This window comes from Chionomys nivalis, chromosome 3 (genome assembly GCF_950005125.1).
Source record: "Chionomys nivalis chromosome 3, mChiNiv1.1, whole genome shotgun sequence".
Classification (NCBI taxonomy): Eukaryota; Metazoa; Chordata; class Mammalia; order Rodentia; family Cricetidae; genus Chionomys; species Chionomys nivalis.
In genome coordinates, this window is record NC_080088.1 from 77,227,325 (window position 1) to 77,252,431 (window position 25,107).

General features: G+C 38.4%; 1 protein-coding gene across 1 annotated transcript; it reads left to right on the top strand.

Moving 5' to 3' along the window:
* The first annotated feature begins 1,606 nt into the window (after positions 1 to 1,606).
* On the top strand, positions 1,607 to 16,950 carry LOC130871329 (isopentenyl-diphosphate Delta-isomerase 1-like). Its single transcript, XM_057764678.1, has 3 exons — positions 1,607 to 1,673; positions 2,010 to 2,088; positions 16,224 to 16,950. The coding sequence occupies exons 1-3, from the start codon at positions 1,607 to 1,609 to the stop codon at positions 16,948 to 16,950; spliced, it is 873 nt and encodes a 290-aa protein (XP_057620661.1).
* The last annotated feature ends 8,157 nt before the right edge of the window (positions 16,951 to 25,107 follow it).

The window sequence follows — 25,107 nt, forward strand, 5'->3', positions numbered from 1 at the left end:
CTCAAATGACGCCACTGCATTTGGTTTGCTTGTTTGGTTGGTTGTTTGGTTTTGGCCATCTAATGCTAGACAAGTAGCCTAACATTAAGAGCAGTGTTTTCCTAAGATATTCTCTTGGAGAAAACTGAACTTTTATTTTCAAGTGGTTGCCAATCGGTGATTGCTTCTGTCTACATCTGCTTTAAGCTCTAGGACTCCATCTGATACAGAATGACACAGGCCCTGTACACGTCACCTCAGTCTCTGGAAGTTTACACAAGCATCGATCCTGTTCATTCAGAGGCCCTTGTTTTCTTGATGTTCTTCATACAGTCTGGCTTTTATACTCTTTCCATGTTCTCTTCCACATGTTTACCCAAGCTTTGAAGGGCGGGGGGGGGGGATTTGATGCAGACATCAAATTTAGGGTGAAGTGATACAAGGTCTTTCATTCTCTACATAATGGATGTTGAGGGTCTCTGTATTTGTTCTCATCTGTAGGATATAGCTTCTCTGATGATAGATAAGCAAGACAGTGATCCAAAAGTATAGCTGAATATCATCAGAAGTTATCTTACTGTGACTTTTATTTTTAAAGAATAATAGCATTTAGCTGTCCCCTAGCTTCCTGAGCTGCCTAGTTACCCAAGCAGTGATAGGTATGGTTTTCATCTCCTGGCCTTCAGTCAAGTCAGATGTTGGTTGGTTGCTGTTATAAGCTTTGAGCTATCACTGTATTAGCATATCTTACAGTCAGTCTATCATTGTAAATCAGAGTGTGTGGCTGTGCTTGTGTTTATGTTTCTCCATTAGTAACATGCAGAGTGCCTTCTTGTACTTAAAGACACTGGAACACAGTGGTGAACAGTTAGTGTATACACCAGTTACGAATTCTGCCTTCAGCCATGGGGCCTTGCCAACAGTTTTTGGAGAGCAACCTATACCTTCACAAGTGCCTGGATTGTTTGAGGATTCCTATGAGAATACTTGGCTAAAACCTCAACTAACTATAACCCACTTCCTATACAGGAAGTTTCACTTGGTGAAAAGAGATATTTAGTTGGGACTCTGCTTCTCCCGTTATTTGGGAATATCATTTAGATCCCCTTCATATATGTATATATTTTACAAAGCTTCTACTATCTTAGGTTTCATACTATTCCTTAAATGGCCCTTAATTTTGGGTTTCTCACCCTGTATTCCTTTCCTTGACCCTTCTTCCTTTACCCTCCACACCTAGCCCTCCCATTCCTGCCCCCTACCCAACTACCCATAACTAACTATTCTATTTCACTTTTCAGGAAGATCTATCTACCCACCCCCACAGTCCCATAATTTATATCTAGTGTCTGTGGCTACAAAGTTTTTACTTGATTATTGTTGATTTAACAGCTAATATCCTCATATAAGCACACACATACCATGTTTGTGTTTCTGGGTCTGTGTTAATTCACTCAAGATGATTTTTCTCTAATTCTATCTGTCTATATACAATTTTTATGACCTTATTTTTGTAATGGATGAGTAATGGTACACTGTGTACATGTACCACACTTTCTTTATCCATTCTTCAGTTGAGGGGCATCTAGTTGGCTTCCAGTTTCTTGCTATTATGAATAGAGCGGTGATGAACAAGGCTGAACAAGTGTCTCTGTGGTTGGATGGCACATTCATTGGGCACATTCCCAAGAGAGGTATAGCTGGATCTTAGGGTAGATACCCATCTTTCTGAGGAATTTCCACACTGACTTACAGAGTGGCTGTACAAGTTTTGACCCCACCCACAATGGATGAGTGTTGTTCTTACTTCACATCCCCAACAAAATGAGTTATCATTTATTTTACTTATCACGGCCATTCTGATTGGTGTAAATTAAAATGTGAAAGGAGTTTTGATTTGAAATTCCCCAATGACTAAGGATGCTGAACATTTCTTCAGTGTTTCTCAGCCATTTGAGTTTTTTCTTTTGAGAATATTCTGTTCAAATCTGTACCTTCGTTTATAATTGTGTTGTTTTCTTGATGTCCAGATTTTGCCTATAAGCCTCTATCCAATGTTGAGTTGGTAAGAAGGTTTTCTCATTCTGTACACTGCGACATTGTCTTATGGTAGTGTCTGTGATGGCTATCCTCAACATCAACTTGAATGAAACTGAAAGGAAGTACAATCCAGAAATGGAGGGCACACTTGTGATCTGTATCTTGAGGCAAAAAGGTAACAGGCCTTTGATCTGGATCTTGAGGCTGGAAGACATACCTTTAATTGAGTCACACCTTCTACTGGAAGCCTGTATAAGGACAACAGAAAGAGGAAGAGTTTACTCTTCACCTGCTTGCCCTTGCCTTGTAATCACATCCATTCCTTCTTTGGGATCCCAGCAGACTAGCAGAGACACCCAGCCTGTGGAACAATACAACTATTGGATGCTTGGACTTTCCATTCATAACTAGCCATTGTTGGACGGCAGCTTGTAAGTAATTCCAATAAATTCCCTTAGATAGAGATAGATAGAGATAGAGATTCACTTCCTAAGTTCTGTGGCTCTAGAGAACCCTAATACAGTGTCCTTTGTCGTATAAAAGCTTTTCAATTTCATGAGGTCCTATTTAATAATTGTTGTTCTTAGTGCCTGTGCTAACAAGGGTGTTTTCAAAAAGTATTTTCCTGTACCAATGAGTTCAAGGTTATTTCTCACTTTCTGCTCTGTCAGAGTCAGTGTACCTGTGTCATGTTGAGTTCTTTTATTCATTTGAGGATGATTTGAGGGTTATAAATATGAATCTACTTACACTCTTCTGTCTGAGTCATCCAGTTCGACCACCACCATTTATTGAAGATATTGTCTCTTTTTCAGTGTGTTTTTCTGGTTCTTTATAAAAATCAGGTATCCATAGGTGTGTGAATTTATGTCTGGTTCTTCACATTCATTCCAGTTACCAATGTACCTGTTTTTGTGCCAATACTAATCTGTTTTTTTATTACTATATCTCTGTAGCATGATTTGAGATCATAATGGTGATACCTCCCACCAATTTTTCTATTATTCAAAATTGTCTTAACAGTTTCCATTTCCATGTGTATCTTAAATTTGTCCTTTCAAGATCTGTGGAGAATCATATTGGAATTTTGATGGGGATTGGACTGAATCTGTAGATTTGCATTGAATCTGTAGATTTGCATTGAATCTGTAGCTTTAGGTTTTTGTGGTTGGTGGACCTTTAATTGCATCTTCTATTATACTGTATTGTAGGCTTGTTTAAATTGTTTATCTGATCTTAATTTAACTTTTGTAATGTACCAAGAGAAGTATCCATTTCTTTTATACTTTCAACTAGTGGAGTACAGGGCTATTAAACTATGCCCTTATGATTCTATGAATTTCCTCAGAATCTGTTATGTCCCATTTTTCATGTCTAGTTTGATTGATTTGGATGTTCTCTCCCTGCCTTTTAGATGCTTTTATGATGTGGGAGGGTCTTCTTTTTGTGTTGATTTCATTGGTTAATAAAGAAACTGCCTTGGCCCATTTGATTGGCCAGCCCTTAGGTGGGTGGAGTAGACAGAACAGAATGCTGGGAAGAAGGGAAGTGGGTCAGACGCGATGAAGCTCCGACCCAAGATGGACATAAGCTAGAATCTTCCTGGTAAGCCACCACCTCGTGGTGCTACACAGTTTACTAGATATGGGTTAAAGCAAGATATGAGAGTTAGCCAGTAAGAGGCTAGAGCTAATGGGCCAGGCAGTGCTTAAAAGAACACAATTTGTGTGTTGTTATTTTGGGTGTAAAGCTAGCCGTGCGGGAGTCGGGTGGGATGAAAAGCAGGCCCGCCCCTCCGTCTACACTTTCAAAGACTAAGGGTATCTCAATCTTACAGATTTGTTTCAAAGAACCCATTCTTAGTTTCATTGATTCTTGATGTTGTTTACATTTTATTGATTTCATCCCTCTGTTTTATTATTTCCTGCCATCTACTCCATTTGGGTATGATTTCTTATCTTTGTCCTAGACTTTCAAGGTGTGTTATTAAGTTACTCTTATGATATGTTTTTTAGTGTAGTCTCTTAGTGCTGTTACCTTGCTCCTTAGAACCACCTTCACTGTGTCCTGTAAGATTGAGTATGTTGCATTTTCATTTATTTTCATTAATATCTTTAATAATTTCTGTCTTGGGCTGTTTTTCATTCAGTAGTGAGTTGTTCAGTTTCCATGAACTTATAAGTTTTCTGTAGTTGTTTTAAGCCAATTTGGTCAGGTAGGTTGCAGAGTGTTATTTCAACTTCCTTGTGTTTGTTGAGAATTGGCTGGTGTCTGAGTATGTGGACAATATTGTAGAAATTTTCATGGGCTGCTGAGAGGAGGATATATTCTTTTGTTTTTGAGTGAAATGTTCTGTAAATATCTGTCAGATCTATATGCTTTATAATGTCAGTTACCTCCAGCATTTCTCTGTTTAGTTTTTGTTTGGATAACCTATATATTGACAAGAATAGGTGAGGTGACTTGAATGTAATTGGCTCCCATAAGCTATAAGGAGTGGTACTATTAGGAGGCGTGGCATTGTTGGAGGAAGAGTTTCCCTGTAGGAGTGGATTTTAAGATCTCATATATGTTCAAGTCATACCCAGTATTTCAGGCCAATTCAAAGTGCCTGAAGGATGAAGATGTAGCTTCTTCTACATTCTCAGCTCCTTCTTCAGCACCATGTCTGCCTGTGTGCCACCACGTCCTGCCATTATGAAAATGGACTAAACCTCCAAAACTGTAAGCTACCCAATTGAAGATTTTCCTTTATAAAAGTTGCCATGTCTTTCTTTAGGTTAGGAAAATTTTCTTTTATGATTCTGTTGAATATATTTTCTGGGATTCTTCTCCTTCTTCTACTCCTATTATTCTTAGGATTGGTCTTGTCAAAACAGATTTCCTGCCTGTTTTGTTTCAGGAATCATTAGATTTAACATTTTCTTTGACTGTTGAATCTATTTCTTTTATTGTATCTTTAACACCTGAGATTCTCTTTTCCATCTCTTGTATTCTTTTAGTGATGCTTACATCTATAGTTCCTGTTCACTTATTTGGTTTTTCCATTTCTAGATTGTAGTAGGGAGTGGGGCCCCTTTGTTCCAGCCACCCTGCTAGCTTACACCTGAAATAATCACACAGAAACTGTACTGCCTGTCCCATTCGTTCTAGCCTCTTATTGACTAACTCTTACATCTTCATTCAACCCATTTCTAATAATCTGCATGTCACCACGAGGTCATGACTTACTGGCAAGATTCTAACCTATGTCCATCTCAGGCTAGAGATTCATGGTGTCTGCCACTCTGCCCTTCTTCCCAGAAGTCTGTTCTGTCTTCCCCACCTACCTGAGATACGCCCTATCAACTAGGCCAAGGCAGTTTCTTTAATAACCAATGAAAGCAACACAAATATAGAAGGACCTCCTACACCATTTCCCCTTTTCTGTTTAAACAAATAGGAAGGCTTTAACATAGTAAAATTACATATAACAAGTATCAAGCAAGAATTACAATTACAATATTTAGATCTATTTTATCTTTTATCATAACAAAGGAAAATTATAACTATAACTATCTATATAGTCTTCAACTCTATCAAAGACTCCAGAAGAATATAATATTACTTATGTAAATGAGAAATAAACCGCTTCCAAAACTCTAGAAATGACAGAGACATCTTGCTTCCTGTACAGTCACCCAAAGTTCTTCTGTACCGTTGGGTCATCCATCTTCAGCCTACAGGCCCATAGTATCTAGCAGACATTTCCGTGAAGCAGAAAATTTTAAAGACAGTTCAGTCACTTTTTTCTGTGTCCTACAGAATGTCTCTCAGACTCTTGATGGAGGAAGGTCATTGGTTAAATAATAAAGGAACTGCTTGGCCCAGGTTAGAACATAGGTGGGTGGAGTAAACAGAACAGAATGCTGGGAGGAAGAGGAAGTGAGCTCAGATGCAGGGCAGCTCCTCTCAGAGACAGACGCCATAGCTCTGCTCTCTGAGGCAGACGCGATGAAGCTCCGACCCAGGATGGACATAGGCTAGAATCTTCCCGGTAAGCACTCCTTGGGGTGCTACACACATGAATAGAAATGGGTCAAGCAGTGTTTAAAAGAATACAGTTTATGTGTTGTTATTTCGGGGCATAAGCTAGCTAGGCAGCCATGAGCCGGGCTGTGGGAAGAGGCGCACAGCCCCTACTACAGACTCTTTCATGAAGTAGAAGCCCCGAAGGATCATCTCACCTTTTGGCAAGCTCAGCAGTCATGTCTCTGTGGGTACTACATGTCCAGTTCATGCATCAGTCCAGGCAAGAACAGTTTCTTGCCCAAATGGCTATCAAACTCTATAAGGAGCATCTTCCTCTTGAAGTAGCTTGTGCTGCCAGGAGCAGACGTGTCTCATTGTCATGAAAAACCCTAAGTTATTAAAACATTTTAAATGTCATATTCTGTAGTCTTTGAAAGATATGAAGAATGTCTATCTGAAATATATCTATGCACATTTAGAAAATCTAACTAACATGACGACAAACTTGATTATTATAGATGATTATCCATTAACAACCTGTATTTTCTAATTATACATTACATTTTTTTAAATGAACTATACAATCACAATACCTTAATCAAGATCAGAAATACATATACATATAATAAAATTTACTTTAAACTTGTATCAATAACTCAAGATATATACCAATGTAAATTATTCATATCTATATCATATCCCTCTTTAAATGTAAAAGAACATTTATAAACAATACTTGGGAATATGGGCATAGTTTTTTCTCTCCAACATGCTGTATGGGGACACTGTTAATCAGGTCTTTTATGGTGTGTTCTGTGTGCTAGGTTCATCTCAGTCAGCAGTGGATGAAGTAATTTTTTGAGAGTGTTCACAGCAACCTTTCAGGAGGGTGTGGTTTATCAAACCATATTGGTCTAGAAGCAATTCACAGGTTCTCATCTTCTGTGAAACAAAAGAAGAACCTCTTTTCCAAAGCATCATATCCTTAGACCCAAATTCTGAAGTCATTATGCCTTTATACGTGCTGGTTTAGCTTAGCCCATACAATGAAATGTCTCTCTGTACTGAGCTCCTTCACAGTCAAAAAAAAAAATCAAAGAAAACACAATAATACATAGAATCCAGACTCTCTGTGAATTTTCCATTTTACTTGGCTTATTTTTCTTTATTTTTAAAATCAATGACTATCTGTACTCTGTCTCTTTAAAGACTTTACCCTTTTTTAGCATTAACTTAATTTTATGACTCTATACTCTTTTTCTTCTCTCTCCCAAGCCATCGTACATTTATCCAACATTGTGATCCATTTAGAGGTCTTTTATGTCTGAATATGTCCTATTGTATTATTTTAATTCTCTATTGTCTTGAAGAGCTTTTAAAATGCTAAGTGTCTTGATTGTAGCTGCTCTGGATGTTAGTTCCACCTCTCTCCAATTTCAAAATGGAGGATGTACCATTTCTGCTACCTCTGGGGCCACCAGGTAGGAGCCGTACTTAGCATTTTAACTCTGAGAATGAGCATGCAGCACATAAACTCTTTTGATCTGAGTTACAGCCAAATCTGCCACACAGAGTACTGTGCAGCCTGGAAACATCTCTGTGTATGGCGGCAGAAATCCACCATACTCTCCTGCTTGTGCACGCCTAGTAAACCTGATCCCGCTACCTGCCCAGGCAGGGAGCACTGATCACAGGCATGGTCTCAGGTACTTTGTTCCCAACTCCAAGTGGGCACACAAACATCTGAGCCCACAAATGCTCCACAACCAAAGTTTGCACAGGTGGCAGAGCCCAGAAAGCCATGTTTTAAAACAGCACAACTTTTTTTTTTACGGCTGCTGAGTCAGGACATTCTCTCTTAAAGGAGCTATGGCACACCGCCAACTGTGCTAACCTCTATATTTGTGTCTAGAATTCCTTTTTAAGCCCTCTCAGGTTTTACATGGAGTTCATTACCACATTGGAGTGCCACTCTGTAGTAGGAGGAGCGGGCCACATCCCACCGCCTAGCTAGCTTAATCCCTGAAATAACCACAAAGAAATTGTACTAATTTAATTACTGCCTGGCCCATTAGTTCTAGCCTCTTATTGGCTAACTCTCACATCTTGATTCAACCCATATTTAATAATCTGTATGTCACCACGAGGTCGTGGCTTACCAGCAAGATTCTAACCTATGTGTCTGCCACTCTGCCCTTCTTCCCAGAATTCTGTTCTCTCTTCCCCACCTACCTGAGATCTGCCCTATAAACTAGGCCAAAACAGTTTCTTTAATAACCAATGAAAGCAAGACAAATACAGAAGGATTTCCTACACCATAGAATTCTCTTGGTTTGTGTTTTCTTTATTGCTTCTACTTCAATTTTCAGGTCTTAAACTGTTTTCTTCACCTGTTTGATTGTTCTTTTTCTTCTTGGTTTGGCATTTGTTAGTGGATTTATTGATTTCTTCTAATTTTTTGTTTGTCTATTTCTCCATTTCTTTAAAGCAGTTTTTCATTTCCCCTTTAAAGGCTGCTATCATCTTTGTAAAGTCATCTCTAAGGTGTCATCTGTAAGGTCATTTCTTATGGTTCAGCTGTGTTGGGAAGTTCAGGTCTTGCTGTCATAGGATAGCCATGCTCTGGAAGTACCATGTTGCCTTTCTGTTATTATGTTTTTTATAGCGGTGCTTAGGCATCTGGTTTTGGGATGATTATAGGTCTAGGTGTTCATTCCTGTATTTGTCTTTGTTGGATGGGTGCTTTGTCCCTTGGTTTCTCTTTCATCTCTGGTCTTCTGGCTTAAATGGTCACATGTTCTGGTGACTAGTAAGTCTTTAGACTAATAGGGTGTCCCTTCTGAGGTTTTGGGGGCTTGGGGTCCCTCAATCCTTCCTGACCTCTGGTAAACTGAAAGTCTTCTTCCAAAGTTGTAGGCCAGGATATGGATCATTGGGGAGGGGAACTTGGGTCCCTAGGACCAGCTTGGCCTCCAGTAGAGCTGCCAGGAGTAGGATCTCTAGGTCCAGCCTAGCCTTTGGGGTTCTTAGATCCTGCCTAGTCTCTAGGAAAACCAAAGAATTCATCCAATGAAGTAGGCTAGGATATGGAAACCAGGGATGGGGATACAGTCTAGGGTTGTTGGGAAGGCTTAACAAGTTTAGTGGGTGGTAAGTGTTTTCTACCCTGGGGTACCTAGGAGCAGCCTGGATGCCCCTGGATACCAGGGCTGTGGGCCCTATATGGAGCCCAGGGGTGGTGCATTCTGGCATTCTTGGGCACATTTTAAGGGGAAGAACATTTTATCTTATCAGGGAATATTCAAGATATGAGTCAAACTCCATAAGATGGGATGCAAGTCAAATTCAGAAACAAGTTAAAACACTGTCAACTTGAATCTTGCAGCAACCAGAAATGAACTTGTTCTGAATTTATAACAAAATGGTTTCCATTCTTAAGATGGAGTCAGACTAGTCAATCAATCCCATTTACTTTGCCTTGCTCTCTACAAATTCCTGGCCTCATTTTTCATTCATTGTAGTTTCCAGACCACATACATATATATTCTTAATTATATGTTACATATAATATTAATATAATCTAAATATATTATAATTGTATTATAATTAATTACTAATAAGCAAATCCCTATTACAGTATCATGAGTGTGTATATTTTTATGACCGACCTTTTGATATTGGATGATCAATTGGTTCCTTCTTCTCTAGAGAAGATTATTGCTCCCACTCCCAGCATTCCTTGCTTGTGAATAGTTTGTTGTGTAGGATAGAGGCCTCTTGGTTTCCTGCCAATGCTGCTGCTTTGGATGTGTATTGTTGTCATCCTTGTTCAACTCATAATTAGACAGCCATGTTGGTGAGGCTTCATGACTGTCGCTTCTGACATTACTAGGAGATAATCTCAAAGCCAGCTCCTTGATTTTCAGGCTCTTACCATCTTTCTGCCCCATGTTCCTAAACGTTCCCTGAACCTCAGGAGCAGGAGTATTTTATAGATGTATCCATTGAGCCTGAACTCCACAATTCTGCATTTTGATTGGCTATGGGTTTCTGTAATGGCTTCCTGTAGAAGGCTGGAAGACATGAACTAGGGAAACCTGAAATGTTAATCACACAGGATTGATCCTTCAAAGGAAGGAGAGTAAACCCTGTTTTCTGCCTGCCCAGAAGGCTGCACCTGGTGACCATTGCACAATTTGTGTGGCCAAAGACTTTCTGGCACTGCAGTCTTCTACTGACCCATTCCCATGGCCCTGTTTTTCTCAATCAAGCTACAAAACCTGGCTTTCTGGAAGGTGTCAAATGTGCTTTGCAAAGAGTTTGATGTAACCACATCTGACCTGTATTTAACTTACCTTGTTTCTAAAGGGTTTTAGATATGCTTTGGTGTGCACATGGGATTGTGCACAAGACCAGATTGTGCTATGTTTAAGTGTACCCAATACAAACAGTTTGGGGTCAGACTCACAGAGCTGGAACCAACAGCAGCTGCTGAGTGCTGTTGTGCTAAACCGCCTTGGAGTCTCGCAACAGCTTGCCTCTCTGCTGTTTATTAAATTCTCGGAGATTCTTGCAGAGACAAGTTTCCCTGATGAGGGTTGAAGACTGCACTTATCTGTGGGCATAGAGAAAATGTTCATAATGTAGCAAGGGATTATGCACGTTTTGTAAATGATGGCTGGTGACTCAGCTTCAAGATCCGTAACTTCATTATCCCTGGGTACTTGGCAAGGTTTCCAGTACCAGACGAGGTTTCCCTCTTAATGAATGAGTTTTAATTCTAAGTAGAGAGTTCTTGGTTACTGTAAGGGAGGAAGGCCCACTTGGATTCAGTACAGGACACACCCAGGCACCAAGTTCTAGGCACAAAGGAGATTTATTCCACCAGAGGGATAAGCGGGGAGGGGGGGGGGCTGCAAGGGGTGGCGGTAAGCAGCAGCAGCAGCAGCAGCAGCAGCAGCAGCAGCAAGCACAGTCGAGATAAGCAGGTATTTCTACAGGAGTGGATTTTTAAATAGAAGAAAAGGGGAGTCTGTGCTAGAGTAAGCTGAGAAGTCCTGATTGGACATATTAGCCATGTAATGAATTTTGGTTGTTGGACCTTGGTGTGTTGTCTCTGGCATGAGTCAGTGGCCAAACACAGGAATACAACTTGAGAACTAGCCCTAGGAATGTGACCTAGTGGACTTTAGTAAGGGGGAGAGTGAAAAGGAGCAAAGGACAAGACCTGGCAGCCCTATGTTCGCCACATTTGGGCCTGTGTTTGCTACACTCAGTCTGTTAGAGAGCCCTTCGGTTACCTCCAGGATATATTTGCAACTTATGCATACATCTGAATATTGTTCCAGGCTGGATATCACAGGCATCACAGCTGGGCAGGACTCTGGTTGTGTCCCTCCTTTAGAGGTTGGTGTGGCACATTCTATTCCCTTGAAAGCTAGTCCTCAGCAAGGAGGCCTTCAGGTCAGAACTAACTCCGGCAATTCTAGACACTATTTCTGAAGTACATGGTATGTTCAGCAATACGGACTCAAATTCTACCTCTAGGTGGCAACCAAAGACCAAATAAATAGGGTGTCTAGTTTGGTAATTCCTTGGACAGCCCTGACCAACAGCTCAAAGTGGGCTTCTTATGTCTGATATTGGGGTTTTTGTTAGATGGTCTTTGGCTCTTGGAGGGAGCAAGGTCAGCAAAAGTGAGAAAATTTCATTAAAGCAACATATGCTTATTTATGCATGGAATTAGTGTCTGTGGATATAATATAATCATACATCATAGTGTTTTTCAGATAAATAGCATGATTCCTTAGGACTTTTACAGACATTCTTGGTATCCTCCTCCCTCCTTCTTTGTATTTGCTGCTCCATCATAAAGAGCCCCTGTAGGGATATAGCCCCACCCATTGGCGGCGTGTTCGCCTTGGGCTAATGTTTACTGATAAATCTGCCTGTGATCCCAGCATCCCTTTTTTTCTCTGCTTTTCCTGTTCTCCGCGGGAACCTGTGGTCCTGTAAGTCTATTTCCTTATTAAAGCTGTATATATTTTTATAATCTGTCTGCATTCATTTACGTCGCCACAAGCCCCCTTCCTCCATGTGTTGCCCTGCTGGTCTCCCCTCTATCCTTCTTCTGTGTTTGTCTCCTTTCTTACTGAGCCCCGTTTTCCTATTTCCCTGACCAGATCATTTGTGTCTTGTTAGTCCCCTCTCTGTTGCTCCCCACTCCCTATCTTCACAGGGTCCCCTTTTCAGTTTCCTGGTTTCTGCAGTTACCCAGTATATGTACCTGCATCTGAAGATTTGGAGTTAGGAGCCGCCAATGGGAGAACATGAGACGTTTGCTTGTGACATCATTTTGCTTTACAGCTGAAGAGTATTCCGTTGTATATCTCCCACATTCTCCTTCCCTGTCCATCAGCCGGAAGGCATTATGGTTGTTTCCATGTCCTACTTTTGTGAATAGAGCAGCAATGGACATGGTGGAATGAGGAAGTCCCTGTGGGTTATGAGATCCAGTCCTTAGGGCACATGCTGGGGAGTGGTATAGCTTGGTCAGAGCAGACGGATTTTGAGTTTGACTAAATCTCTTCACATTGGTTTCCATATTTCCTGTGCCACTTTGCAACACCAGCAGCAGTGAATGGGCATCCCATCTCACCACACCCCACCAGGATGTGCTGTTGGTTATTTTATTGATCTTCGCCACGCTGACCAGGGAATAAGGAAATCTGAAAGTCATTTTGATTTGGCTGTCCCTAATTGTTAGGGGCAATGAACATATTGCTTGGCTAGTTTTTAATTCCTTTGAGAACTCTCTGTTCAGGTCCCTGGCCCAGTTTTGAATGGGTCATTTTGTTGTCGTTGTTTTAATTATTTGGTTTTTTGAATTCTTTGTCCATTTCGGGTACTTAGTCTCTGTCAGTTGTAAACTAACAAAGGTTCTCCCACATTCACTCCACTTCCTCTTCAGCGGGTTTCTTCAGCTGCGCAGATGCTGTTTATATTTGTGGAGTTCCACTTCTCCATTGTTGCTTTTATTCTTGAACAAATGGAGTCCATTCAGAGTCCTTCCATACTCCGATAGTAGGGAGGTGTAGGACCCCGAGTCTACCCTTGTTCTTGGGGTTCATCTTGAGGACAGTTTCTGGTCAGCCAGCTAAAACATTCTGTTCCTGTGCTCCCTCTGCCCCGCCTGGTGATTAGCTGTAGGGCATTGTTGACTCCATCTTTGGTGTGGTAATTTCCCACCTGCTTGGGCGGAAATCCTTGTGCAGCAGTGAGGTATATAAGTATTTCCCCAAGGTTGAATAAATGGCATTCAGCTGATCTCCTTTCGAATGACCCAGGTCTCTTTGTGTGTTCTTTCAATCTCCAGGCCCTTGCCCGACTTGCGGACGGTATAGTGGTGAGTGAACTGTACCGAGGGGGTAACACAGAATTGGGTGTTACATGGAGGGTTCTGCCTTGTTTTGTAGCCGTTTCGGTGTTCCAGCTATAAATCTTTGATCCATTTGAATTTAGTTTTCTGGTGTGTGTGTGTGTGTGTGTGTGTGTGTGTGTGTGTGTGTGTGCAAGGTGATAGATATTGGGTCTAATTTATTCTTCCTCATGTGGACATCCAGGTTCTCAGCACCATTTGTTGAAGATTATTTTCTCCAGCTTATGCTTTTTGTATCATTGTTAAGCGTTAATTGACTTAGTTTACCTGTGCTGAGGTTTGAGTGTGATTTTATTTATTGTTCTACATGCCTGCTTTCTGCCAGCAACATGTTGTTTTTATTATTATATTTCTGCAGTATATCTTAAGATCTGGAATGGCAATCTCTCTAGCATTGTTTATTTGCTTGAGATTGTTTTGGCTATCTGGGTTTTTGTGTGTGTGTGTGTGTGTGGTTCCATATGAACTTTAGGACTTGATACAATCCCAATCAAAATCCCCATCTCATGCTTCACAAATTAAAAAAATACTTCCTGCTTAATGAAGTACAAGTCTTTAAAATATTCCCTTATAATATTCTGAATTTCTGCTCATCCTAAAGAAGAGTGGGTGAGCTTAAGATAGGTTAGCAATCGTTTTATCTGTGAACATATGGCCAGATCTTGCATCTGAATATCAAACTTGTGTAATGAGATACATTGACCATGGCAGCAAATTATAAAGGGAAACAGAATGTAAGATGTTGTACTTGTTTGTCTGAAGAACTGCCTTGAAGAACTGCATAAGAGAGACCACTAACATTACATGTTAATGACAGCATTGGTGAACTTGTGGGGAATTAGAGATTAGACAGACGGGACAATATGACAGAGGTATGGTGATGTGGGAGTCTTCTGTTTTGTGTTGATTTCATTGGTTAAATAAAGAAACTGCCTTGGCCCTTTAATAGGACAGAAAATTAGGTAGGCTGAGTAAACAGAACAGAATGCTGGGAGAAAGAAGCCGAGTCAAGCTGTCACCATGATTCTCCCACTCCAGACAGACGCAGGTTAAGATCTTTCCTGGTAAGCCAGCTCGTGAGTGCTACACAGAATACTAAATATGGGTTAATCAAGATGTAAGAGTTAGCCAATAAGAGACTAGAACTAATGGACCAAGCAGTGTTTAAAAGAATACAGTTTCCGTGTAATTATTTCGGGTGTAAAGCTAGCCGGGTGGTGGAACGCAGCCCACCGCTCCACGTACAACAGTGGGGAAGCTTCCTAATGGCTGAAGAGCAAATAATTGCTTTTGATGTGGAGTGCAATTAAAAGAACTATGGTATTAGAGATTAAACAAAATATACACAGAGGCTAGGGACCTCCTATATGATGTGGGAATTGGCATAAAAAAATTCAGGGTAATATTTACTTTTATAAAGTCATTTCTATAAATTCTGAACTTTTCATATTCTAAGCGTTCACTTACTTAAACATTATTAAATTTCTGGTTTTTTATTTCTGTTAACCATGGCTTTGGACACTGGCATTTTTGTGTATTCTGGCAATATATTTGTCACATTATAGTTTAATGATTACTTTTTTAAACTATGAAATGTAGTGCATTTTAATTGTATTTTAATAAATAAAGACTGCCTGAAGATTTGAAAGTAAAACAGTCCCACTGCTCAACCTTACAGACCAGATTATGGTAACACACACCTTTAATCCCAGTAGCCACACTAGTTGCCATAGGAATTGGTTGGTGCATACTTTTATTGACGGTGGTGCACACCTTTAATCCTAGCCCTAGAGAGAAATATAAAATGGGGGAAGATAGCTCTAAAATACAGTCTCCTTCTGAGATTCCAGGAGGCAGGATCAACATTTCAAACTGAGGTCGAGGTAAGAACCAGTGGTTGGCTGTTTTGCTTTTTGAATCTTCAGGTTGGACCCCAATTTCTGACTCTGAGTTTTTATTAATCGTATATCAATGAAATTAAAAATAGCATAACTACTTAAACTTCACGTGATATGATGTTCTCTGTCCTCTTGCTCTAGTATTCACAAGAACGCATTTTTGAGCCCCTAGTCAGGGGTTGGGTTTTGCATCTATAATGCTTTTCATGATAACAATTTAACAAACAAAATTATCATAACTAAAAAAATCACAACAAAATATTAATTCTAAAATCATAGTCTATATTTATTTTTGTTCTTTCACTTTTTCTGGCAACCCTAAGCTACCAAATGGGCAAATTACAGTGTGATAAGAATCTCAAAGTCACTTTTGTATACTTTATTTAGATTTCCACTAATGTGACTTTTAGTTTTACACACTTTTACCAAAATAACTAATGTGTTTGAAATGATGATGGTTTTCAAATGAAATTTTTGTATAGAATATGAGAATTAGAAACACATACACAGAGAGAGGGAGAAAAAAAGAGATGTTTTCATAAATAAATAAAATTTTATAGTATTGGTTATGATTCATACCACAATTAATAAACATTTTTAATCCTTTGTCATTTGCTTTCAGGTAACACCATTGAATCTTAATACTGTGGGACAATGCTCTTCTACCCTGTAAATATTTGTCACGTGCATTGGTTTGCTAAATCACTGATTGGCCAGTAGTCAGGCAGGAAGTTTAGGTGGTGTGGCCAGACTCGGAGAATTCTGGGAAGAGGAAAGGCTCAATCTGAAGTTGTCATCGGAAGTAGAGGAAGCAAGATGAGAATGCCTCACTGATACAAGGTCACATAGCGTTCTAGCTGGAGTCTCTGTGTTCTAGGTCAGATCAGACATTCTCTCACAGTGCCTGAAATAAATACCAGCCATCTCGATGAACAACAGGTTCAACTTCTGGCAGAGACGTGTATTCTTATTGATGAAAATGACAATAAAATTGGGGCTGACACCAAGAAAAATTGTCACCTGAATGAAAACGTTGACAAAGGATTGTTACCTCGAGCTTTTAGTGTCTTCTTATTTAATACTGAAAATAAGCTCTTGTTACAGCAGAGATCAGATGCTAAAATTACCTTTCCAGGTTGTTTCACCAATAGTTGCTGTAGTCACCCATTAAGTAATTCAGATGAGCTTGAAGAAAACAGTGCCATCGGTGTAAAACGAGCTGCACAGAGGCGCTTGAAAGTGGAACTGGGTATCCCCTTAGAAGAGGTTGATCCAAAGGAAATGCATTATCTAACACGAATTTACTACAAGGTCCAATCTGATGGTATATGGGGTGAACATGAAATTGATTATATCTTGTTTCTGAGGAAGAATGTAACATTGAATCCAGATCCCAATGAGATTAAAAGCTATTGCTATGTATCAAAGGAAGAACTCAAAGAAATGATGAAGAAAGCAGCCAGTGGTGAAATTAAGTTAACTCCATGGTTTAAAATTATTGCAGACACTTTTCTCTTTAAATGGTGGGATAACTTAAACCATTTGAGTCAGTTTGTTGACCATGAGAAAATACATAGAATGTAAATGTGTGAATGAATTGAAAATTTTTCTACCTTGTAAGAATATTTTATTGTTTTGTTTTGAACTGGGCTCCCTTGTATAATACATAGGTATTTTACAACCAGAATTTGTTTGAGAAAAAAAGCCCAATTGACTTTCAGTTTTGTAGTATGTATGTATGCACTGCTGTTTATAAAAGATATGAGAGGTTATTGCAAAATTATGCCATAAATAAAACTTAATTTAGCCTGTCCAAATACATGACTATGATAAAGAAATAAGTAGAACTCTTCATTTTTTACATTTTCACAAACATTTTCACAACACTTTGCTATTCCTAAGTGTTTTTATACCATTAAATTTTATTATAGGCCAGAAAAATGAGCAAAAGAGATTACTTAGTTGTTTCAAAACAACACTAATAGATTAAATGATCAAGGCTGGGAATACGCTCAGTGGTACCATGATTGCCTTGCAGGCATGAGGTCATGGGTTGTTGAGTTCCTAGTCCTTAAAATAATTATAACAATAACAACAGGCAGAGCAGATTCAAGGGGGAGTAAATGGTATCCAGTCATCCCTCCTAATCTCAGGACTCCCTTCAAAACTAAAGTTCTGGAAGTTCGAGTCTTGTACAATATGATGTTGTATTTGATGTATTCACACGTCACCTCATCTCTGGGTAGGTTGTAGCACTGACCACAGTGTAAATGCTAACGTTTATGGTTGTTATACTATGCTTTGTGATCGGTGCACATCAAATTTAATACACAATTGGTTTGAACCCTTGGGTACTTGGCCCACAGTTTTGAAAGGCCTTTTCTATATGCTAATTTCTGTTATTTTGGGGTGATTTTATGCTTTAATCGTCCTGAAATTATTTTATTGCTTAAAGTTAACTATTATTTTTTAGTGCCGATGGTAACTGGTTAATTCTTTTAAATAGTTATTTACCATTTAACAAAATCTGTTCATCATTAGGGTGGAAGGGATATTAGTTACAAGGTGGGAGCGCGTTCTTTACAGGAGTTGAGAAGACTCTTAGCACCACCAGCACTGGGCTTGGATAATCTTGTTATAGGGGTCTGACCTGGGTGGGATGTTTAGTGGCATATCTGCACCCTTACACTCAATAGCATTTAGCACCCCTTTGCTAAGACAACAGAAAAATTGGGGAGGGGGGTGAGTTTTGAGACAGGGTCTCTCTGTGTAGCCCTGGTTTTTCTAGACTCACTCTGTAGACCAGGCTAGCTTTGGAACTCAGGATGCACCTGCCTCTGTCTCCCAAGTACTAGTATTAAAGGCCTGCACCATCATGCCCAGCAACAACCAGAATTTTAGTGGATAATCCGATAGGAGCAGAGACACCGCTGGTAGAGAACCACTTACAATTCTGTAGGCAGGGCTTACTTTAGAGGTGGAAACAGGAGAGAATAGCAGTGAGGAAGGTGACGAGGAATAGATAGATATTATAAGCATGTATTATATTGAGATTTTGATGTTATAGGACAGGCATATGTTGAGATTGTGTCTTGATTGACACACTGTTTAAAACTTGCCAATGGTGTGTCAGATTTGAGATCTTAAGACAACTTTAGAATTAAGTGCTGTATAATAAATACTTTTTGCTTACAAAAACGTTATAAATTTTAATTTCTTGATAACTCAGGACAATTGATTTATCTTTGAAGATACAGATATGTAGCAAATATTTATTAAAAAATAAAAATAAAGGGCTGGAGAGATGGCTCAGTGGTTAAGAGCATTGCCTGCTCTTCCAAAGGTCCTGAGTTCAATTCCCAGCAACCACATGGTGGCTCACAACCATCTGTAAAGAGGTCTGGCGCCCTCTTCTGGCCTTCAGACAAACACACAGACAGAATATTGTATACATAATAAATAAATATTTAAATAAATAAATAAATAAAATTATTTTAATATTGAAAAAAGGTCACATAGCTAAAAAATGTCACATGGCTAAACTTAGACAAGAATTATGGGTTAATTTAAGTTGTAAAAATTAGTTAATAATAAGCCTGAGCTAATAGACCAGTTTATAGTTAATATAATATTCTGTGTGTTCCTTTGGGATTTGATGGCTGTGGGACTGGGTGGGACAGAAACCTCTGTCTACAAAAGGTGCCAACATGAGGCAACTATATCCCCATAAAACCTGAAAGATCTTTGGAAGGAATTCTAGAAACAAAAGCACAGATTTAAGCACAGTTTCTTGGTAGCAGCATTCTCTCAGCTGGGCTCTGTTTGCTAAAAGCAAGCATGTCTCATTTAAGAGAGGCTTTTGACTCAGCCTTAGCTGCAAAAATCTTACAACTTTTTTCAGGTCCTACCACCAAACTCTGAAATAGTGTTTATGAGTAGCTGGCAGCATGCTTCTTGGTGGTGGCAGGGATCTTGAAACGCCACAGAGTTGTGGCAATAAACATAGTCCTGCCAGTCTCTCTGTCATGAAGCTAGACTCTCAGGAAGCTAACGAATGTGGTGGATTCAGTCACCAAAGCTGTGGCCTTAGTCCTAGCCATATCGCTTATCAAATTAAAGATACTTGTGATCATAAAAAGAGAGATATACATACAGTAAAGACAGATTCATACAAGAAACTCAAAACGGTTTATATTGTGTTTAAAAATATATATAGGCTTGGGAGAGAAAAAAAGGATAGGGAAAGTCCTTTAAAAAAGAAATATAATCAGGTGTGGTGGCACATGCCTTTAATCCCAGAACTTGGGAGGCAGAGACAGGTAGATCTCTGTGAGTGTTAGGCCAGCCTTGCCTACAGAATAAGATCTAGGACAGTGAAAGAACACAGAGAAGCCCTATCTCAAAAAAAAGTAAAAATTAAAAATAAAGATGAAAATAGGGTTTTTTAAAAGCCATATAAAGATCGAAAATACACAGACAATCTGGATACTGCATGTTATTGCGTTGTCTTTGAATTATTTGACTGTTCAGGAAGGAGCAAAAGCTGCTAAAAGACATTTGATTATAAATGTTGCTGGATTAATTTAACCTATATATTTTGAAAATACTTTAACTTCAAAATTTATGTCAAAAGTTATGTTACTTTGAAGAAGAGGTTTTGTTTTGTTTTCACAGACAATGAGCGACTGTGGATTCATTCTGGGTTAAGAAAAATAAGGTTTTTGAGAAAGACCCCATGAATAATCTTCTAAATAATCTTTGTGTCCCTGTAAGACTAACAGTGCCCACAATCAGCAGGAAGTAGCCTAGAAAACTACACCCACATTCCCAAAAAAATGGATTATGAATGTTTGTCTTTGTTTAGAGTGTTGGTTACAAGTTGTTATGAATAATGATCAGGAAAAAACTAAGCAAAGGAGATTAGATTCAGAGTTTTTGATTTAAAAAAAAAAGGAGGGGAAGTGCTGTGGGATACCTTATATCCTATAAAAATTTGTCACTTGTATTGGTTTACTAAAACACTGATTTGTCAATAGATAGGCAGGAAGTATGGGCTGGAAGACCAGATTAGGAAAATTCTGGGAATCGGAAAGGTTCAGTCTGGCAGTCACCAGCCAGAAGTATAGAAAGCAGGATGAGAATGCCTCACTGATAAAAGGTACCAAACCACATGGTTAAACATAGATAAGAACTATGGGTTAATTTGAGTTATAAGAGTTAGTTAGTAATAAGCCTGACCTAATAAGTCAAACAGTTTATAATTAATATAATCCTCTGTATGTTTCTTTGGAACTGAATGGCTGTGGGACTCGGCAAAACAGAAACCTCCATCTACATCTTTCTTTCTTTAGAGTATAGAAAATACCAATAACATCACTGAATTTATACTGTTAGGATTTTCTCAGAATCAAAAAATTACAATTCTATGTTTTTGCTGTTCTTGTTGTGGTACTAGCTATTTTGGGGTGAAACATGTTCATAATGATTTCTATCACACTCAGCCAGCTAAATGAACAACCAATATATATCTTCCTTAATTGACTTGCTTTGTCAGACCTGTGTTATACCTTCACATTGATTCCCAAGCTTCTCACCGACCTTCTCAAAGAAAGGAACATGATTTCTTATACCAGCTGCATGACTTAGCTTTTTTTAAATGTTTGTTCTTTTATGCACAACTATAGCTTCCATGTTCAACCCTCTGATCTACACTCTGAGAAATACAGAGATGAAGAATGCCCTAAGGAAAGTTTGCCATCAGAAACTATTTTCTATTGGAAAGAGAATCATGATATTCAAGGCTAAATCAGAGCATGAGAAGCTAACACATGACATTCGTCTTTCTAAATCTTGAAGGATTTGAATGTATGAGATTCCATGTTTAATCAATAATAGTAAATAATTGTAACCTTCATGTGTGAATTGTAAATACTATCTCTTGCAAAATAATGATTAAAGATTACTATCAAGTTTTTAAGAATAATATTCTGATGTCTTTGGTACCTGTTGCAGTATTTCCCAATTAATTTCAGATTTTACTAATTTGGGTCCTCACTTTCTTTCTTCTGGCTAGTTGGACCAAGGCTCTTATTTGTCTTCTCAACAAACCAACTACACTTATAGCCACTGATTTTTTTTAAAAATATTGTTTTGGTTGTTGCTGTGTCATTTGTTTCTTGTTTGTTTTGTTCTTTTGTTGTTGTTGTTGTTGTTGTTTCTCTGCAGTTTTGGAGCCTGTCCTGGAACTAGCTCTTATAGACCAGGCAGGCCTCGAACTCACAGAGTTCTGCCAGCCTCCCAAGTACTGGGATTAAAGGAATGCACCACTATGCCCGACTTCTTGTTCGGCTTTTAACATAGGCTCTTAGAGCTATAAATATCCCTCTGAGGGTGACTGCCAAGGAGTCCCAGAGGTTTGGAGTTGTTCTTTTCACTTTCAATTAGTTTCAGGAAGTTTTATTTATTTATTTTTGTTTCTTTCTTGATACTCTGACAATCTGGATGTTTCTTCATTACTCAGATGATTTCTTGTTAGCTGTACAGAATATTTTAGTTTTAAGAGGTCCCACTTGTCAATTGTTGAATTTCATTTCTGGGCAAATAGAGTTCAGGAAAAAAAGTCCTTTCCTACACCAATATCTTGTAAGGTACTGCTTGTGTTTTCTTCTGGAGACTTTAGTGTTTCAGGATTCAAACTGAGGTCTTTGCTGAACTTGGATATAATTATTGTGCAGGGAGCACATAGGGATCTTATATAATTCTTCCAACTATACACATCCAGTTTTCCCAGAACCATTGTGGAAGATGCTGTCTTTTCCCCAGTGTGTGGCTATTTTGTTTGTTTGTTTTGATTCTTTTTTCCTTTTTGATACATAGAAGATGGCTGTACTTATAAGTACTTATGTTTGACTCTTATATTTTATTCCTGTGATTTGTGCAGGATTTGGGGACCAGTACTACATTTGTCTTTACTACACTAGCTCTATAGAATATCTTGAAGTCTGGAATAGTGACTCCCCCAATATTATTCTTTTTGATTAGACTTGTTTTAGCTTTCCGAGGTATTTTTGGTTTTATGTGAATGTTAGGATGCTTTGTCTATTTCTGTGAGAATGTTGTGGGTATTTTGATTTATATTGCATCAAACCTCTAATTGATTTTGGTGGAATGGTCATTTTCACAATATTAATTTTAAATCTACAAACACTAATGTTTTTCCCCTTTTCAGTATCTTTCTCAACCTCTTTGTTTGTAGGTTTGAACGTTTCTTTGTGGAGGTCTTTCACGCCCATTGTTAGGTCTATTCGGAGGCATTTTACTGTCTTTGATGCTATTGTAAATGAGTGTGTGTCTCTGATACTTTCTCAGTACTTGTTGGTGATATTTAGAAAGTCTATTGGTTTTTGTAAGTTGATATTTTGTTGAAATTAATGATTTTCTCTAATTCTTTTCTGATGGGATTTTTCTGTCTCTTAGAAATAGTACCATCTGCAAATTGGGATAATTTGACTACTTGTTTGACTCCTATTTATATGCTTCTAATTTTTTTTTGCCTTGTGGCTAGTATTTCTTACACTATATTTAAAATAAGTAGACCTAGTGTGTATCACTGTGCCTGATAGTGAACTGATAGTACTACACAGCTCTGAATTCTATGAATGACAGGAATTAGCAACATGGCTAAATATTCATGAAATGCAATTAGTGACACTCATCAACTGTTTGATTAAATGTAAGAAATACTCAACAGAAGACAAATCATGTCTAGTATTAGACACCTAGCCATGTTTCCAGAGCTAGTGAGGTCTGGATCTTAGAAGAGAATCTACTAGTGACAATTTGCTGAATAAGCACAATTCTAAATCTTATCATAATGCCCCTATATAAGTGTATCTATTGCTCCTCACCAAAGAAGCTTCTGTTTACAGCAATGGAGACCATCACAGAGAACCGTAAGTGGACACAATGTAGAGACCAATGATTAGTGGAGACTCCAATCCCAATGGATACAGCTCCATCATAGCTCCTACATCTCTGGCTCGGGGAACATTAGGGAAGAGAGTGTGGAAAGGTTCTCATAACAAAATACCAGGAAGTCTGCTGTGAAATAGAATGGCCATATAAACAAGACCAAAACAATTACAATATCAATATATGTGCTTATGTGGAATAGGAGGAAATATCATTAGGTTTTACCAGCAGACAAAGACCTTCAGATAACAAATAACAGCTAAGAGAGGACAAATTAACCTATCCCATAGAAGAGACCCATATTGGTGATCTAATACATAATAGTAAGCTCTAAGGACACATACACGTAAATAACAACAATAAATTCAGAAGCTGCATTTTTATATTTGTGCACATATTAAAAATATATGTAGGGGGCTGGAGAGATGGCTCCGTGGTTAAGAGCACTGGCTGCTCTTCCAGAGGTCCTGAGTTCAATTCCCAGCAACCACATGGTAGCTCTCGGCCATCTGTAACGAGATCTGGCACTCTCTTCTGGCATGCAGGCATACATTGAGGCAGAATGTTGTATACATAATAAATAAATAAATAAAATCTTTAATAAAATAAATAAAAATATATGTAATGATAATTAATGAAATATAGACTATCAAACTGAGAATGAGGCATATGGCATGTGTTGAAGGGAGGGCCAGGGAGGAGATGGTGGAGGAAAGGGAAAAGGGAAAGTGATGGAATTCTATTTTAGTTAAAATGTGATTATAAATGTTAACAAATTCAGAAAAATTGAAACAATTCTGTGTATCTTTTCTGACCACAATATAATAAACTTATATCAATAACAAAAGAATCCCTAGTAATTAAACAAACCCATGGATGTTGACTAACATAATGATGAATGAGTCATAGAAGAAATCCAAAGAGAAACATAAAGATTTCTGAAACTAAAATAAAATGAAAACAGTACAGGAAAACCTCTGGGGCACAAAAACAGCCCTGAGAGGGAAGCATAACAGGATGTTCCATTATTAAAAAATATTGACAGAGATAAATAACTTAATGATGCAACTCAAAGAATTTGGACCCAATCCAAATACAGAAGACTGGAAGAAAAAGCAAAAATAATATGGAAAAGTCAGGAAACACAACTGAAGATAATATAAAGAATCAACAAATATAAAATCTGACTCTCTGAAATGGTAAATTGAATCAGTAGAACTTTGACATAGTTTTATTTCATTTAGTTCCATGAATTTGATATCAGTTTTCATAGTTCTGTAAGATTTCTTAAATATTTTCAGCAGTGGTGATTTAAGGGTGATGAGTTTCTTGTGTTTCTGAATATTGCCGATGTCTTGATTGATTTGAAGGATAATGGTTTCCATCCTATTAATTTCCCTGGCACACTCCTCACCTGTTTTAGCTTTGTGACTATAATAAAAAGGGCTGAGTGTTTTCTCTTCCAGACTATTGTAATATTGTAATTGTTTTATAATGGGGACAATGAAAACATGAACTGTTGTGATTATAATTTGGTCAAAAAAACACAAATCGCCCCCTTGTTTAAGACAAGAATAAAAAAATTCATAGCGATATTAACAATTGTATATCCAAACTTTCAAGGCTTTGAAGGATTCATGAGACTTATTCATTACAGGACCTATTCAGCAGAAGAGATACAAAAGAAACATGAAAAAGGGACTGGAGAGATGGCTCAGAGGTTAAGAGCACTGGCTGCTCTTCCAGAGAGGTCCTGAGTTAAATTCCCAG